Consider the following 20,262-nt stretch of genomic DNA (forward strand, 5'->3'; position numbering starts at 1 on the left):
TCGAGCTGATTGACGGTTAAGGTGCACAGCTTCATACCTGCTGAATGCTACATTATAAGTGTGTCTGTGGACCTACGTATATCCTGGATTTTGTTATCACAAACTTAACGTAGGGTTGAGGTATTCAAAAATTTTAAAGCATTTCTGCTCTCAAAATTGCCTGTCAGCTTGAGTTGTGGCGCGGTCTCCTCCTCCCAGAAGTAATTGGTAACTATAAAACTCATCTGCAGAGAGTGCATTGTTTTGAATGCTGAGAAGAGGAGGAAAGCTTCTGTACCATATTCATCAATATATTCTATGATAGCTTTATTTTGCTGGCTCGTGTTTTGTCTTTATCTGCACAACTGCAAACAAAGGTGGACATAAAAATCACAGTGAAGCTACTATATAAGCATTCTCATGGCAAGTAATCCTTATTAGTAAAAGTACTTTTTTTTGTTTTTTATAGTTTTTTTTTATATTTTATTGATTTACAGAGCCGTAACATGGAGGGAAATTTGTGTCTTTACAACCAATAAATTCATAATAATAAAAAAAAGGTCTTTTTCACTGGACTTCATTGTGAGGATAAAAGCACGAGTCATCCATCAAGAATTACGATGGGATTTCTGTGACAGCTGAATTTGGTTGCTTCATCTGGCCTCAATGCACAGTGACGCAATGTGAACCCAAATCTGTTTGTGGAGGATTTCTCACTGATTCTGCAGGACACACCCCGTTAGTGGATGATATTAATGCCTGACAAACAGTCCCTGTTCTGACGATTTGGGATAAATTGGGCTCAAGCTGAAGCCGGAAGTCTTAGATGATAGATTTTGTGCACTACTGTAATATAACAGAGCAGAGTGACGACAAACGAGGAATAATCCTGGTGGTGAACAGAGAAAACAACACAATGAAGAGGACTTAACTTTGCCAATTTCTGACAACAGTTTTCATGTAGTTTTGGAAAATACGATAGATCTGTTTTTGTAATGGGATTAAACAGTCTAACTGAGTTAAGACAGAGGACTGGACCACTGCCAGTAACTCTTGACATTCTGCTGCCAGTAGCGTGACAGTGACTGCTTTAGTGATTTTCATGCATAGTTTAAATTAAGCTATTGTTAACACAGCCTGGGGTTGAAAATTTGTTCTACTGTATATTTGCTGAACATTCTTTAATCCTTTTGCTGATTCAAAATGCAACGCCTCCAAAAAGCATCTATTATATCATGTTGCAGCTTTAACAGTGAGGTTTGTTCTGTGTGGGACTCAAGAGAAAAGTTTTTTTTCCTCCTATGACAGCACTACTGTAAAGCAATAATACCACCAATTCACAGCTGTGATCAGCCCCTCAGTCTAGTGTGAACAAAATAAAAGTCACACTACCAAAATTGAAAATAGATGATACAAAACTTTTTTTGAGCTGACAAATCTTTAGAAAAAACACTGGTGCAGTGGTCCACACTGTCGCCTCACAGCAAAATGGTTCGAACCTCAGCTGGAGTCTTTCTGTGTGAAATGTTCTCCCGGCTTCCTCCCATAGTACAAAGATGAATTAGTTCATTGGTTGTAGGTGTGAATGTGAGTGTTAGCCATCACAGAGTCTGTGTGTACATTGTGATGAGCTGGTGACTTGTCCATGGTGTACCCTGCCTTTTGCCCTAAGTCAGCTGGGATAGACTCCAGGCCAAACGTCACCCTGATCAGAAATCAAGACATCTAAGTCATAAATGTTTCCTGATGCTGTCAACCCTATTTTTTAATTAGCAGTAAAAAACAGAAGAAATGAACATTTCTCTACAGGTCTTCAATATGTTGTATATCCATCCATTTCCTTTCACTTATCTGGGGTCGGGTTGCAGTGGCAGCAGGTTTAGCAGGGCGTTCCAGGCGTCCCTTCAACAAGCAATCCTGAGCAATCCTAGGCCAGATGGGTTATAAAGTCCCTCCAGCAAGTTCTACCTCCTTTTCGTTGCAGCAGCCCTACTCTAAGATCCATCCCGATGTCCCAGCTCCCAACCCTCCTAAGCTGAGTCTAGGCACCCAATGTTGTTTATGTACTTCAAAAAGTAAAGAACTGTAATTTAAATGACATTAGGAGCCTCATACTGCATTTGATGCTGTTGTAGCTGCTGCTCAGCAGCACTTGCACCAAACCTATTCGAAATAAATCCCTTGAACATTTAAAACATAAAATGTCTGCAGCCCTTTCATCTTGTAACCAACGAGAGGGATAAAACAAAACATCCACAAAACAGCTCCACGTCTTTATAATAAGCCAGTTGGAGCTGAACCAAACGAGAAGAAATAATGGAAGCAGGCTGCTGATGCATTAAAAATGTGCATCAACTATTTAGAAGGTCTGGATTGTGTCTATCTCAATCTAAATGAAGGACAAAACATTTTGGTCCACATTAAAATGATAACAGGGAAACATTCATGGTATTAAAGCCTCTGGAAATGTCGTTCAAAATAGTAAAAATGCATGATATCAAGTTCCGCATCCCATTTAGCATCCACAAAAATGTGAAAACAAACATTCACAACTATCCGAAAACCTCATTCAAAAACTGTAAATTTGGCTGATTAGACCACTTCCTAAGACTGTGTAGGCGTAGCTGATCATGTTTTGTACTGCATGTACTGTTGTTGACGGGGAAACAGCAAAACATATTTTAGCCACCTAAAAAGAATCACTCTCAGTCTACACTATATACTTTCACGGCTTTACTTTGCTGTCAGACAGCTCTTTCGTACGGGGAACTGAAGCCATTATCTATGTACTCTTCCAAACTAACAGAAAGACACGATTCTTTTGATAAAAACTGTGATTTCACCAGAATATTTTAACATCTAACTGAAGATATATTTCAACCAAACCAGAGTTGGCGATTGTTGAAACAGCAGAAAGACTAGAGAGCTTTGGTGAGTTTTCTTTCTGACGCTGTTGAATGTAGGTGTTTACAATGAGTTAACAAAGCAATTAAGAGGAACTTGAATTCAGAAGGTGTACAGTTGTATATTTCCTTTCTTTACAGTTCACGAGTTTATTTATTACACTATTACACACACAAGTATCAAAGTTTCTGCACATGCACATCAAGGAGATTGCTTCTTATAAGTCAGTTTAGTAGTAGTGGTTGTTGGCTTTGACTCAGACTCAAAGAGGCAATCATTTTCCTAGCTAATAATCACGTCCAATGCAATCTGGATCTTTTTCAAGGATAGATGAACTCTGATTCCAGCTTCTGAATTATGAGGTCGCTCCCCATCTGCATCCCCTCTACCAAACCACCAAAACGCTTCAGTTTGGGCAACCTGGACCTGGTTTTACCAAATTAGTAAAACCGTCTCTTCACAGACTCCACTACGTGTATGATGTCTTTGTTACTATAGAAAAGGAAGTCAGAAAAGGGTCTCCCCTAATTTGTTCCTCTCTTTGATGTAGCCAGATGGTAACAGTAAGCAGAGAACTAGTTCACATATGAAAGGCTATTTAAACAGAGGTCGAGTAATAGTGAATTTTTAAGAGGCTTGTATAATAATTATAACTGGAAGTTGCCAATTCAACTGCCAATCTTTAGGCTAAACTGTTTAATTGGTCTACACCAAAACTGAACTGATCACACAAGATGCATCAGGGCATGTGTGATTGACTCATCAATCATTTTGTACTTTGGTTTGTAATTAATTAGAGCTGCACAGGTTCAGGGAAAAAATGAAAACTGAGTCTGACAACTGGGAAAATTTCAGGCTTTATCAGTTTGTCAGTGAGAGGAAGAACTTACCACCATCTGGATTAGGGTGTACTTCACTAATCAGTTGTCCAGACCAAATGTACCTAAAAGTACAAGGACTTTTGCCCTGATACTGTACGACTCCTCTCTCGTGTCAAAATTTCAATTTCTGTCCACACCCTATTAATAACTCATAACTGAATCTAAGGTTATTATCTGTTAATGCCTTAGTTCTGCACGGTGAATCTTGATGTTTTTTCCACTCAGAGAAATACAGCCTGCATGTATGACTGCACATGAGACCAATAAAGAGGGAGAGAGAGAGAAAAAAGAGAGATGGTAGAGGTTACAACAGTAATGAACACTAATGTGTTTGTGAGAGATTTTAACAGCCCCTTCACTGACTCAGAAAACATTTCCCTACCTTCTGCCCTACACACTCTGCAGCTCTGCAGCTTGTAATTAACGCAGTGCCTAAATCACAGGCTTGCTTCCTCAATCACCTTTACTGTTCCTTCAAACGGTCAAACGGACACAGAAAGGGAGACTTTTCTGTGGTCGCGCACTGGCTTGGCCAGTTGACACCGCCAATAAGTCCTCCATAAAACACCCCCACACACACACAGGTACAGGAAGTGCATGCCTGAACGCAGATAGCCGAGTATCCTTGTGCACACACAGCCTTGGGCCTGCAGTCCGAAAGTAATTGGTGTATGTGTGTATATGAGACAGACAGAGAGAGAGACAGAGAGAGAGACAGAGTTAGAGAGGGCTGCTTGACAGACTGCGTTTGTTTAATGTCCCTTGGCATGGCCTGAGGGACAGGCAGAGAGAAGTGGAAAGGCAACGGTACAGGAAAGGAAAGCAAAGAGGGGCAAGGGTGAGGTGTAGGCAGGAAGAGAGGAGAGGAGAGAGGGATGAGAGTCAACAGAGTTCTCTCTTCACTCGCTGTTTATTCAGCTACAGACGCTCCGTGACTCACTTCCTTTCTACCTCTGCTTCACATCTGTCTGTCCCTGTGTGTCATCCACGGGCGCATAAAGGCACTCATTCACTTAAATGCGCGTAAAATAACATTTGCTTTTTTTTTTCATTACGGGTCATAGATAAAATCTACAGTACAAGATCACATTGGTCTAACAAGGAGATTGGATGGATGGTAACGACTCCTTTTGTGTGACACTGTGTGTGTATGTGCAGCTGAGTGACTGTTGTAGTCCCATTAGGTGGATGGATCTCTAGACGAATGGCTATTATCCTAATTAGCACTAATTACGTCTGCTTCCAATTAACCAAACAACTGGCGGTGACTTCTCTCGCTGTCTTTCCATCTCACGCTCCCTCTCTCATGCTTTCTCTCGTCCGTAGAAACACACCTCTCAAACACCGTCTCTCCCAGCTGCTCAGCTGAAGAGACCAGCTGAACACAGAACCGGTAATCTTCACACTTGAAAATCAGCCATCATCTTCTAATTTTGGACTGTTTGAACCTGAAATAAACAATGTGACTGCAAACCCTGTGATTTATATATTCTGATTTTACAGCTCAGAGATTTTTCTACAGACGGAAGTGAAGGAGACCTTTCATGGTCTGTTGTAGCTTACATGCAGTTGTTACAGTAGATGTTCAAAGTTTCTGTACGTGGATGGAAACAGTGAGAAGAGTGACCAATGTGAGTTTAGCAGTGGCACTGGCGCCAGAATACAGGGGACAACAAGACTTTTTGTCCGCTTACTTTCAGGTGTTTTGGTAATGAAGTGGTAATGTCTAAGCCAGGTCATAGAAAATATAATGCACTCCAACGATGATGACGCTCTCTCTCCTTTTGGTGTTTTAGGTACCACATTTGATCTGCTGCTTATATGTTTTGACACATTGAGCTCTCATGGTCTGCAGACTAATGTGCCACAATTTGTGGGTGCTTATAGACTGTATAAAACATGGACATCGTATCCATGACATCATCCACAGATTTCTGAAGAGCTGTTGTGAGTCTGGCTGTGGCCATCATTAGCTATGGAGACCAAAATCATTTTTGTACCAAGCTGTAAACATGTTTATTTCTGCTGTGAAGTTGGCCATTTTAATGTGGCGGCTTATGGAGATTGACTCGTTTTGTAGCCAACCTCAGGTGGACGTTCGAGGAACTGCAGTTTTTGGCTTTATTTTACAGTCACAGAGGGTGCCACTTGGTTGTGCTCTGTTTCTGTTACTAGTTGGGTTTTTCTCTGCTTGTGTTTGTGTGTCAGGACTACAGTATGTGGTTGTAGCAGTAGTGACCATCCAAGTCTAGCCTAGTCTAATGTGTGTTTTTTTTCTTGCTGTTGGGAGAGGGTGCCATCCTCTTGTGTATGTATTCACATTGAAATTCTGACATTACTCATCACTGTATGGATTAGCCCCATCATAGTTTAGCCATAAAAAAAAACATATTTTAGTGGCACAAAATCAGTCGGAGATAGAAGGTTATGGTCAAGTTCACTAGCCTACTGCATCATAGAAAACTGGATGCCTTCGATATCAAGGCACTTAATCACAATGATGCAATAATGTAAATATGTACACACACAGTCACACTGATAATTCATAAAAACACATTACAACACAGTCACACATTGCTATTTTAATGTAGACTGATGGCTTGCAGTAGCTTTAAAGGTCAGTCGTAATGATACGGAGTAAACAGGCAGAATGCTCCTGCTTTACTATCAACGCTGACATAACCATACACTTACGACATCTCCTGTAAAACAAGGGTTTTTAACTAATATACTTGCCACCATGGCGATAGGAAATCAATACAATGAAAAAAAAATGATTCTGCTGCCGGGCAAAAACATTTTAATCTACATTATTCTGTAACAAACATAACCACACACACTTCCTCTGATAGATGTAATGTGCACAATGCCTGCAGCTAAATTGTCAGTTAATGCATCACTCTCACTGACCTGCTCCTTCTGTAAAGCCATGCAGTGTGACAGACACTGTTGGAACATTCACTGAGCACAAACTCAGTGCACGAGCATACATTGAAATGACTCTATTAGTCAGTAACCATTAACCATGTATGTATATGCACATATATATAACAGTACTAGATGGAAAGATCTACATCAAAGTGAAAAGGGCAAAACATACATTTTTTTCTTGCTTTCAAGAAGTCCATGTATGGGCCACCACCAACTAAATCTACAAAAATTACACTTGCTTTTGTAACAACAGGTGGAAATGTAAGTACAATTTCATGCTAAAAAAGGTACCTGAATTGCAGTGTGCCACCTGCCTGGGATAAACACAACCTCAGCTGCAACTCCACCCACTTAAGTGAAAGCAGATTTGTTTGGAAAAGATTTCAGTGCAAAATGGCAGCTCAAAATTATAGCTCTGCAATTTCAGTGTGAACAATAAATTGCAATGTGTGTGTGTGTGTGTGTGTGTGTATGTTATGGTTTGTGTACTGATGTATGTCTGTATTTTGTGCATGTGCATCAGTTGTGGTACACAGTAATTATCTGGTGAGCACGGTAGCACGACCTAGCAGCGAAAACTGAGAAAGCAGGAGAGAAAAAAAAAAGTTTTCCTCAATAAGTATGGATAGCTAAGTGTTTGAGCTAAAGACACAGTACACCGGGTCACCACTTTATACACTGTGAATGCATTTATATCTTGACATAAGCCCCCAAGTCATAAACACAAAACTCCCACGTGAATACAAGAGCACAGAGGTTAGAGCACGGAAAGTGAGAGTGTAATTTCCCCGAGTGCAGGGAGTGCTAAAATTTAGCCTTTATTTGTCTGTGAGAGAAAGGAAACTTGTGACCTTCTGCTTATTGATCCAGCACTCTGATCCTGAGGATAGCCGTGTCTCTGATATTAACCAGTCAATCAGCTTCTTTATTCTGTCTGGATGCCTAGATACCCTGGAGACGTTTTAGGCAATCAAAAGATGTATCTACAGACTTGAGGACGGTAAACAAACGTGGATAATTTCCTGAGAGAAGCGTATTTGTGCTTATAACCTATTTCCTTAATTCATTATTCATTTGTTTTATGGGCTCCTCTGTCCCTCTTGTGGTAATCACCTGCCAGCCTCTAACAGAGTGTTAAAACCACACCTTCATCAGTCACTCACTGCACTGTGTAGCATCTCACTCTCTCTCTTCTTCATTCCCCCCTTTGCTTTCCCTCTCTCTGTTTGGTCGATAGGTTAAGAACTCTTTCCAATGACAGATGTGAGTGTGAGTGTGTGTGTGCGTGCAGAGGATGAGTGTGTGTATGCGTGCGTGTGTGTACAGTCTGGTCGGTGATGGATGTATGTGTGGCAGGTAATTAAAAGTGTGATTAGTGGATAATTAAAAGAGGTCTCTGTCTTTAGAATATTTAACGACTTTAGACAGAGGACACACTCGCACACACGCATGCACACACACGAGGTGGCAGGTGGGAGTGTGTTGGTTCAGACTTTAATGGGGGAATAATGATTCCTGAGATGATATAGGATATAGGCAGGGAGACATGAGTACAGAGAAAAGAGGATGAAGAGAGGTGGAGGAAGAGGGAAAGTGGCAGATCAGACATGGACAAAAGACACGGCACCTTTCAAAGATACTAGATTAATCATCATCAGCACGAGCTGGACACACAAACACACACACACACACACACACGCACAGTGACACTCTCTCCCTCTCTCTCTGTTTTCTGTCTGTCTTTGAGGGATCAGTTCAGACAGAAGCAGCTGCTCTCTGGCAGACAGAAATAGATGAGCAGAGAATCGCTAAACCCAGATCCTGCAGGCTTACACACACTCACACTCACACCACACACACACACACACACACACACACACACACACACACACACACACACACACACGGGAATATACACTTGAGAATTAAAGGTAAACAGAATCATGTGTGTAAAGGAATTTGATCTCAGTTCACACCTAATGCTGACATGATGTAAAGGAATTTGATCTCAGTTCACACCTAATGCTGACATGAAATCACAGCCTCATGCTTATTAACAGGTGTGTGTGTTGTCGTGTCATCTTTGTACCTTTAGCTTTTCAAAGCATTGAGGAGGTGTGAAAATTATCAACTCTGTTGCTTCAAGCTAAATCCTAACTTTAGCAGGCTATCATGCTCACAAAGACAATGCTTACATGCTTGATGTTTATCAGGTGTAGTATTTCCCTCTTTTAACATCTTATTTTAGTGTGTCAGCATGCCAACAGTTGCTAATTAGCAGTAAACACATGGAGCGGCTAAAGGCTGATAGACATGTCATTCATTTTGCAAGTATTTCATCATTAGCTAAAAGAGTTAACACACTGAAATGCTGATGTGACAGCGATGCTAAAAAAATGAAGGGATTATCAAAGTTATTGCAATTTATCCAAAAGGGGACATGGATATGAGTACCAAAGAGTAATCCATGTAATAGTTATTTATAACCAAAATACCAAGCTGTGGGTGGGCACCGGAGGGGACAGGACATCACTAAAATCAGTAGGATTGATCTTTTGGGACCATCATCCATCGATCCATTCATTTTCTGTAACCGCCCATCCTCATCAGGGTCACAGCGGGAATGGAGCCTATCCCAGCTGAGTTAGGGCGAGAGGCATGGTGCATCCTCGTCAACTCATCACAGGGCAGGGATCATTAATGTTTGGACAGAATTTTGTGCCAATTGATCAAGTAGATGTTTAGATATATCAAAGGAGGAGTAAATAATTTGACCTGCTTGTGACACAAGAGGAAAGGATCACCAAATGTCTGGACAAAATGTCATGGAAATGCAAATATTTTAGTCTGGACAAAAATGGTGGCTCGGCTGATAGAGCCATGAAACTAGCACGGCAAAAAAAGAAGAAATAAAAAGGTGGGGTATGTGAATGTTTGACATGATTTACGACAGCCTGTGTTTACTTTTCATTTGAGACAGAACAGGTCGCCTCTTGTGGGAGGCGAAAACAAATGACAGGCAGATACTTTCTGCCACAAAAAAAAGTAGTTTGCAGCTGCTGTGAACATTGCACCATGATCATGCCAGCACGTGCCACTTCCAGAAGGCTGAGTGCAAACTTCAGAGTGAGTCATGATGGTTTTACACTCAGAGGGATACTCACTTCACAAATCACAACACTGTGTGAACTGTATAAGACGACTAAAATCAAAATGCTATTGAGAATTTAGTCACACTTCTATGGTAATGTGAGCCGCGCATGTTTACATATTATGTGGCTTATCCACATCCCCAGATACAGTTGACATTTTTATGCCAGGACTAGGGGTCTTAAATAAATGTAAATGATGCCCTAATAGGGCTTTTTACAAGTCAGGAACAAAAACAACTATTAGTTGTGGATAATTCAAATATGTTAAAAGAAAATATAATCATGGTAGTTAATAGTAACATATTTTGCAACTGCGATGCAATCATCTGTGTCGCACTCCTGTAGTTTAGGGAGCTTTTTGTTCCTCCTCCTCCTCTGCCTCCTCCTCCTTCCCCTGCTGCTTGTCTCCCTCCCCTGAGTGTGTGAGGCAGAGCCTCTGTCATTTGGGAGAGTCATTAAGCACAGCCGCAGAGTTAATGTTTTTCCGACTTTCTTCTTTGAAAAAACTTTTCTTTTTACCTTAGTTGTGGCTGTGACTGGAAGACGACAGCAAATTTGAAATAAGTAAGGGACACAAGTTGAAAGCGGATGAGAAAAGTCTCAAATTCACCTGATATATCCGCCAGACATCGAGGCTGTTATCTCACCAAGCAACAAATATATCTGACTGCAAATCTCTGAAAATAAAGCCGCTATCAGCGCTAAAGTATCCATTCAATTCTGCATCAAGATAGGAAGGAAAATGTTATTTATTAAAAACATAATGTTTTTACCTTGTGGCATACATGTGGGTCTACTTCTGGCCTACAGACTTAGAAAACACATCAACAGTTTTAAACAAAGCTACAACAAATTGCTTTTGGCAGAATAAGCAATGAATATTCATAGTCCAACAGCAGGCCCTAAAGTGCTTTCTTCATAATGCAATTCTATCCCACTCCACCTTGACAATGAATAATATTACCAGAAAATGCAATGCAATTAAAGCAGCCCCTTGTTCCCTGTCTCCCTTTGCCACATGTGTCACTCCCCCACTCCCCATGTAGTACAGTGATAACATTAAAAATTAAACAAGTCATCTGATTTCTTTACTGCAAAATTCATGTGTGGTGGTAGGATAAGTCGCCTCTGGCCAATTTATACCAACATTCATTTGCAGGCAGATTAAATGTATGAGTACAGACACTGGACTTAAATTAGACATAAAGAGAAGTCGACATACTTTGTAAAGAGGCAACGGACTCGTGCAAAATCTGAAAATCTTTTACGCGATTATTTACACAGTCGATTACAAATGTAGGAAGATGATTAGTACTGTGAACTGAATGCATTATGCATGTATGCACAGATACTCTGTATGCAAACACATATCAACACACAGACAAGTCAGGGTTTTAAAAATGAAACTATTGTACTAAAAAATACTAAAATTGTACTAAAAGTTTTTAAAGATTTCTATGTCACATTGAAAATGATCAACTTTCACATACATCATGTTGTACTGGTGATGTGAAATCAAAACAAAGAAATAGTTTGTGACTCCTAAATGCAAAAAGAAAGGTGAAATAAAAAAAAAAGGACTTTCATACATAAACTATCCTTGCATTAAAATAATCCAGATCCATGAATGTCAGAAACCAAAAAAAACTAAATAGAAGAAATATAGTACCCCCACTTCTACGTAACATACCAGTAATGTGCACTTACATGTATGTCATTGGCTAATGCATCCTTGTGGTAAAAGTTTAATCAGATTTTTTGACAGTGGCCCAATTTAAATTAATGAACGACAGTCCTGTTGTCTGAGTGAACCTGACCTAACCTAATCTGTGATTAAAAGTAACACAACATTAGCTCAGACAGACTTGCATTAGCTGATTGGCATCAGCTGCTTCATTTCTGTGTCACAATCACGGGCTCATTCATCAGCTGTTTGGCTACCACTTGACTAGTAAGGTCGAATCATAATCACACAAGTGTACAGCGCAGCCATTATAACCTGAAACTTCTCACTGTTAGTCTGCTCTTAATACCAAGGGCAATGTTTGCTACAGCTTCCTCCACCACTCTAACCTCCCCACTATTTACTATATTTTTGGTATTGTTGGTGTTTATATTTATGTGGGGATCAGATAACCCAGCTGCATCCTTATAGCTGCTTAGATTATGTGACAGCAGAAATGTTCCTTTCTGTTTGCTATAAATTCCTTGACACAAGTGTGCCCCAAAGTTTCAGACTTTTCAGCACCCTTAAACCCATGAGGTCAATTAGTTCCACTGGTTAATATTCATCTTTCACTAAAACCTGGTTTAACAACCCCAAAAGTTCCCCATGCCAGATCTGCTTCCACAGCTTTGCTTCAGTCCTATACGTATCAAATCTGTTCATCATCTCTCTTTAAAGACCTGAGGTGAGCCAAAGGTCAAGAGCGGAGGAGTACCAGGATTACCATTGTCCCTTTGGGATCACTGGGAAACTGGGATCAACAATCCATAATACCACTGACAAGGAAGAAGGACAACGTGATAGAGAGAGGGGGAGTGAGAACAAAGGAGAAAAAGTATGGTACTGAAGTGGAAATGGAAGAGTTTACAGAAGAGAATTTTCATTCTGTTATTTGCCGCCACATTAGGCGACCAAAGGAGCAATTCAATTATGGATAGGGATGGAAAGAAGGAAGGGGAAAAAAAGAGGAAAGGAAGACGAGAATGGGAGGAGAGCTAAAATGGAAAATATCAAGTTCAGGCAGCTGCCAAAAAGAATCCCTGTTGCTTCATGTGCCGTCTTTTATTTTGTTCTCTAAAATTAATAAATGAAGAAATCTAATGTGTATTGCTAAAGGATAATTTTCATATCACATCACAGTGGTGTATCTTTTATTCAGTGTCCTTTGCTGCCATTAGTGACAAAAAGGCAATTAACTTGAACACAATGTCTTGGTCAGGTAGATTTTTTGTATTTTTTATTTTTTTTTTGGCTTATGTAGAGTTTCCTGTTGTGCCATTTTAAAATTCAACAAACTGTAATGACTACAATTACTCATGACAAGCCATATTTGAGCTGTCCATTAAAAGACCAGTGCTATTATGATTCCTAAAAGAGGACGACAGCATGGGTCCCAAAAGGAAAACCAGTCCAAGCTTTTCTTATGAATCTAATATATTCTAGAAAGATGCCTGAAAGTTACTAATACATGGCATTAATACGCAGGCATCAAATACAGGCAGAAATTACACAGCAAATGAAGACATACATGCCCATTTTTGCCAAGCGAGTCAAACTGCTAAGTTTGGCTTGTTTATCAAGAAGGCTGCCTTGCAAGAGACAGGGTGTTTGGCTTGCTAATGTAGGAAATATTACCATAATTTAACTACTGCAAGACCGCGACTGACAACACACTGTGTACTACAGCGGCACATTTTCAGTACTTTCAGCACTACTTTTATATGAAACAAGTTTGCTAAATGTGCTGTAAATCGCTGGAGAAAATTTGATTTGGCTTTGAATTTGATTTGGACCAACTTTCTCCACACATTGTACCCGATGATCCTTCACAGACGTGCTGTAAATGCATTAATTCATCGTTGAGACTGTCCTTTCGAAGAGAAACGACAGCATTAGTCGTTCCGAAGCCAAAGCCCTTGAGGGACTGCAGTAATTATGAAGGGGATAAAGGAGGAAGTCAATTTATGTTATAACAAAGTGACAAACTGTGTAAGGGGGTTTGATCGAGGTGGATTGATGGGTCAACAAAACATCATGGAAGACTGCTATTCATTTCCAATGGCAAGTCATGTTTGATCAAGGTCGTTCCATAACTTAACTTAATGCATATTATCATAACCATGATGACGAAGGTACCCTAACTTTAGAAAAGTTGTCATTTGAACCCAAACCATTATGTAACCAAGTGCTTTTTGTACTTCTGAACTTCAACCCCTGGTTCCACGTAATATCCGTCCATCAATTTTCTATAACCGCTTATCCTCAACAGGGTTGCGGGGGTCCCAGCTGACTTAGGGCAAGAGGACAAGTCGCCAGTTCACATCGTGACAAAGAAACGTTCACACTCACCCACCTATGGGCAAATTTATTAAACCAGAAACCTCCTTGCTGTGAGGCGACAGTGCTAACCACAATGCCGCCCTCATGTTAATATCAATACAGAAATGATAAAACTAGGATAAGACTCAAAACTGTGCTCAGTACGTAAGCCAGCTCATGTAATAAAAATGAAAAATGAAAAAGGAGGTACAAGGCTGTAGACGCCAATACAGGAGTAAGTAGAGAAAAGTTTGGCACATGGCTCTTCTTGGTGCTGCCAAATGTCTTCAGATCCTACATGTCTGGGATGTTTTTGTAATCCCAAAAGTAACTACATTATGTAATTGAAAAGAAAGTCACATACAGTACCTAAGCTTCTGGTGGCTTCAGAGATTTAGTTCCAGACACAATGGATTCAGAAGAGCTTAAACTCTTAACTCCATATTCATTTCCTGTAACTTTGTTTCCATGTCTTCTTCTACCTCTCTCTCAGTCACTTTGATCCTTCCCTTTGGCTGCCGTGAGAAACTGAGTCATTACGAACCGCAGCGGAGCCGTTGTAGAAGGAAGACCTTTCAAATGTCCGCTTGTATTTCCAACATGTGGTCGGGATCTAAGCCTACACATTATTTGAGTCTCCCTCCAAATGATGCTCTTTTTCTCTTGATCTTGTGGTGTGCCTAATACACACACACACACACACACACACACAAGCATATGTACACACACTCGCATAAACAAACACACATAACATCTGCTTGCAAAGTTCAGACGGCGAGAAAGTTCCTTCTGTTCAGACCTCTGCTGTGTGTGTGTGTGTGTGTGTGTGTGTGTGTGTGTGTGTGTGTGTGTGTGTGTGTGTGTGTGTGTGTGTGTGCGTGATGTAAAGCAGAAAAATAATGAATTGCTCCCTCTGTTAAAGTGGTGCTTGACAAATTAAAATGAATGAATGTTGAGACACACACACACACACACACACACACACACACACACACACATAAACCTCCACAGCATATGGCTGCTTAGGCCTGGTCTATGAGGAGAAATATTTCCCATAAGGCCAGCCCTGACATTGACCACCTGTGACATCAGCGCTCCCTGCACCACTCGCCTCCCCAGCAACAAGAAACTGAAATATTCACTGTCTGACCTGCCATGCTTCTGCATAGATCACTGCCTTTATTTGATCAATTTGGACTCCCTGTGTCCCTGTTGGAAGAAGAAAGAAGAGGTCTAATTCTCCTCATCCTGGCTGTGTTTCGAAGCTGCTGGCTATGAGAATAATTTCACGTCCATCTGCCACAGGTCTCAGAGCTAATTAACAGCAGCAGCTCACTCTTTTCCGACCTGGGCTGCAGGTCACAGCTAAAATATATATCAGCTTCAGCCGCCGAGGTAGCTGCGCTGTCCCAAAGTTGTTTTGATTGCTGTTGGACAGTGGAAAAAAAAAAACAGACTTAATATGGCTGAAGTTCAGAGCCCATGTGAGAATGGGAGGATGGGGTGGGTGGCAAATCAGAGTGATGGTAGACAAGCATGGAGACGGGGGGGGGCAGGAAGTGAGAGCTCTATTAGATTAGAGCAGAGTGTGTGGGAAGTGACAGCTTGTAAATTCTCTTCTGGCCAGTATTTTGAGGTCTGGGGAGTTTGGGAATGTTCATACACAGAAATGTGTGTGAGAGAGTGTGTGTGTGTGTGTGCTGAATATGCAGAGTAGGGTTAGGGGCAGCCACACAGACATAAATTGAGAGCAGTGGGAGAGGCTGAAAAACAGACATGGAGATGGGGCTTGGGACTCTGGGAGCGATGCATATCGGATCAATAAACTTCATAAACAACATCATCAGCTCGGTCACCACGTAGACAGCCAACCGCCAGGCACCATCTGGCCCTGTCTCGCCGGACCACAGGATCAGCCAGCGTAACCTCGCGCACAAACACATGCGCGTATACACACCGTGCAAATATTCAGCACACTCGCTCTGACGAGCATGAGTGCACACAGAGACGTTCGAGCCAGGTAGACGCAACTGAGATTGGTCTGGAGAGACAGATTGTGTGTGTGCGCGCGCGTGTGTGTGCGTGTGTGTTTGTGTGCGCACACTGCAGCAGTTAAGCAGTTTATTCAGGAACAGAAGTTTATGGGTTCTGTAACAGTATATCCTGTAGCATGATAATTACTGTAAAAGAGAGAGAGAGTGAGAGAAGGAGAGCCAGCGGAGAGAACAAAGCGATATGAAGAATAATTCAGGGGCAGAAAAGTAGGAGTGAGAGACGGAGCAGAGAGGTGAGAAGGGGGAAGAGGAAGACATGTCTTGTAGAGACAAGAGGGGAGCTGTGAAGAAAGGTGCAAATTAGTCTTTTCTATGAGGGTTCAAAGGAAGTGTTATCCATGAATCTCCATCACAGTGTGTATGTGGGGTGCAAGCAAATTAGAATATTTCATCTCACAAAAACCTTTGTCCAGATTATATTAATACTTCAGCATTACACTTACAATATCACTGTACACCAGTGTGTACAGAGAAATAAAGAAATCATACCTGATCAGTCGATGAGCAGAGAGGCAGACACTCTTTTAGTTTCTGTCAACCCTGAACTTGTGTGTCTCATCTATTCATGGAGAGGAAAGACCATCCTGGACACTCGATAATTGTGCTTGGAAAATGATTTATATCTAGTTATAGGAGACGATTTGTCTCCCTCTCTCTCTCTGCATAAAATTGGTATATGGTCTAAATTAAACGCCTACAACATTAAGTGTAAGGCCTTTGCTGTGCGAATCAGCAGGGTGTTTTTTATTCCTGGAATGTCACTAAAATTGTATTTCATAAAATGTGTTAATTTCCTATGACTTTAGTGGAGGCAGTCAGGTATTCAGTAGAAAGTAACTGTGTCTGCAGTAAATAGCTGAGGAAAAAGGCTGAATTTAATGGGTTATCTTCATAATAAAATGCCTGAACTGTGCATTTTTATATGCAGGATGTTTATCAGTTTCACAGCTTAATCAAGATAAAGGGCAAAGAGAAAATAGAGCCAATGTGGTGCTATTAGAAACATATACTGGCTCCAACACAGGCCACAGCATCATCTGTGTTGTGATCAAGAGGCCAAACCTCTCAGTTGAGTACACCTGCCAAACTGTGACAGTCAATTGTTCACTGTCAAATCATATCATGTTTCAAATGCTCTGCTAACCTAGAGTGCCGCTGCAACTGTTACATCAGCGCTTACTCTGCAATCTCTGGAGCCGCCTCAGCTTCAACTCGACATTCATTATCTTCATTCTGTGCTCTTACTATTAATTGCATATGCTTGACTCTATTGCTGTACTTATGTGACAACTCACCTGTGTGGCCTTTGTTATTTTTGCAAGTGGTTCTGGATGTGGGTCTTCCAACACAGATCACTCCCACCAAACACAACGACAGTGGGGCTTTTTTTTTCTCCTTGTGGAACGAACTTTGAAGAAGCTGGCTTGTTACCACACCTCTGAGTGTGTGTGTGCTATTAACACTTTTTCCTTTCAACATGGTCAGGCAACACATTTTACGAACTAGTTCTTTTGAGCATACCCTGAGTCTACAGCCTCTGTACAGCTCTGTCAGACAGAACTGCAACTTATTAGTGGCCTTAGGGCCACTTGAGAATGTTACAAAGAGATCTAGACAAGATTTGCGATGGGAAATGTTGTCTTGGCTGCTTTTTATGCCGTCAATGCTGCTTTGATTTGGATAGGTGGCCATTAAACTACTTGATAGACTGGTGCACATGTGTAGCATTACAAACTTTATTTTACCATGACTTTAGTTAGAAATTTTTATTATTTGGGTTTTTTTTAATTGCAAGTGGTAGTTGTTACTGTAGTAGTGTTTTTATTGTGGTGTGTGACATTAAGGAGGTGCGAGGGCACTGTAGTGGTTGTGCTCTGACAGTAAACACTTTCAATGTAGGCTGTGTCTTGAGCAGCAAAATAATTGCAGTTCACTGTCATGAAGTCCCATTATGTTAAGAGGAGATCCATTTTCCATGTCCACACGAACTAAAAATCAAAGTCAAACCTGATGTGAAGCCATGAGAAAAATCATAATAATAAAACTGCTAAAGCAACTCAACTCAAAAGCACTTTCAAGGTGGTGACTGTCATTAAAAGGAGTGAAAAGGTTGCTGTCTGGCCCTTTACTGTATGTGTACACTAAGGCCACTGACAATTTCACTGTTGTTACACTGATGTTACACTGGGGAAGTGTGTGAGTGTGTGAGAGCAGCCTAATAAAATCAGGTCTGTCGCTCAACACTTTCACTGATGAGTAGATTCATACAGCTACATAATTAAAAAATACTGCCTCAATCTATAGCACATTATTCTGGAAATACCTTTCACAACAAACCTACACTTCCCTGCACTGTCTGAATAATTACATTATTAATACACGGTGTGAACATTTTTCAAAATAACGACACTGACAGGATAGCTGTAGAAGCTACGGAATATTATGCAAATTACAGGCATTTCAAAAGGAGAGAGACAACAGCATTAAACAAAAGACTGTGAAATACAGCTTACACAACACATCCAGGGACCCTCATATCTCTGCTGTACAATTAATATAAAAGAAAATCTCGGGTGCACCTAAAATTCCTTAATAACCTTGTAGATTAGACAAGTGAAAAAGATTGGATTCATTGAAAAATCCATTTCATCTTCTTTTGATAATGTCCTGGGCCTATTGTACAGATGTCTAATGAAAAGGGTCAGTTATCTGAATGGCTTATTATTCATGACAATTGGTGTGCAAGGATTAAAAAGAACTTTTGTATGTCTGGAGTATGCTAATTAATATACCACTGAGGGATAAGAACTGTAAAATTAAATTTTTATCTCAAGTGGTATTTAGTTACACACACTTTGTACCAGTGTTTGAGTTTGCGAGAGAGAGAGAGAAAGAGAGAGAGAGAGAGAAAATGAACAAGACACCTACATTCGGTTGTTGGGTATTATCTTGTGTCCGTCTTTGTACCACGTGACAAGAGGTCGGGGGAAAGAAGCGAGGGGAGGCTGGCTGATGATGGCTGCTCGGCCCTGTGTCACCGTCTTTCTCTGCTCCTCGGCGGAGAAGCTCCCCAAAACTGAAAGGAGGAGAGCGATATGAAGAACATCAATACCCATTGTATCAAATTACTTTCAGCCAGAAAGAATAGTAATGCAAGCGATCAAACTAACAGCTGCTGAAAAAGATTTTATCGTGCCACCAGAAAGTGATTTCACTGTTCACTTTAGGGCTCTATTTACAGAATATGTTAGAAATGGAATAACGAAGTTCTCATTTGTGTATAATCACCTGAAAATAATAACTGCTGTTTCTGTTACCTTAGAGATCAGCATGTTGAACTGCAATGTTTCTAGGAGCCAAGGACAGACAAACTAAACAGCGGCTCTAGACAGGGTTTCCTTCATGTTGTTGGAGAGGGTGAGACGAGGGGTTTGCAATCCACACACTGGTCGTTTAAATGCCGGTGTGACAGGGGCATTAGTCTTCAAATATTAATTTGTGTTTACTTTTTGGGTTCAAAGTTTGCTAAATGATTCATATTACATTAAGATATTAAAGTCTAGCTGAAATGCTAAATTGCATGTTTAGAGAGAAAAAGAACATTTCTGATATATTCCTTTCAGTTCTAATAAAATATTAACAAAAAAAAACTTTTGACTTTAAAAAGCGATGACTAATTGTGACTTCAGTTAGACTCAAAGGGAGATCCTGCTTTTTGGCCGGGATAAAGTTGCAGCTGGTTCCATTTTTGTCAAAAACACTGTTAGTCATAAAAAATAACTCCACTAATGGTGTTATTATAATGGTGTGAACACTTGTGTACTCACAGGCCACCTGCACCTCTGTTCTCCTGTGTATGACGGCTCCCATCCTGTTCCTCACCATACACTGATACAAGCCAGCATCAGTCCTCTTCAGAGACGGGATAGATAACCTAAAGATGGACAAACACATAGAGAGCACGGTGATCAGAGCGTTGATAAACACTATTATAGTTTTTTTTTTTTTTTTTTTACAATTGTTAAAGTTTTAACTACTCACATAGTTCTCTTTACTGACATACAGTTCTGCACAACAGCTAATGTCATACCCAAAATGCACCGATGCAACCAAAACACTGACACAATTTGTCTGCCAGCAGTAACACATCTTGTTAAAAAACCTTGACCTAAAACTTTGATTCCAAAAAAAGTAGAGTAAAACTGGATTCGAACAGTCCCCATGGTCCGCCTACAATCCATTTTATCTTTAAAAGATTCAGAGAATCCAGGGAAATCTCGGCATGTTAGGAGAAAGGCCAAGAACTAACATTGAAT

General features: G+C 40.6%; 1 protein-coding gene across 2 annotated transcripts in view; it reads right to left on the reverse strand.

Moving 5' to 3' along the window:
- The window catches only part of LOC104928752 (protein sidekick-1), a 218,448-nt gene that overhangs the window by 109,136 nt on the left and 89,050 nt on the right, over nucleotides 1-20,262 (reverse strand). For both annotated transcript variants that reach the window (XM_027282930.1, XM_027282931.1), the window contains exons 3-4: nucleotides 19,774-19,880; nucleotides 18,875-19,022 (exon numbers count right to left, since the gene is read on the reverse strand). In XM_027282930.1, the coding sequence (XP_027138731.1) occupies nucleotides 18,875-19,022; nucleotides 19,774-19,880 (255 nt within the window). The remainder of the gene's footprint in view (nucleotides 1-18,874; nucleotides 19,023-19,773; nucleotides 19,881-20,262) is intronic.

Source organism: Larimichthys crocea, chromosome X (genome assembly GCF_000972845.2).
Source record: "Larimichthys crocea isolate SSNF chromosome X, L_crocea_2.0, whole genome shotgun sequence".
Classification (NCBI taxonomy): domain Eukaryota; kingdom Metazoa; phylum Chordata; class Actinopteri; family Sciaenidae; genus Larimichthys; species Larimichthys crocea.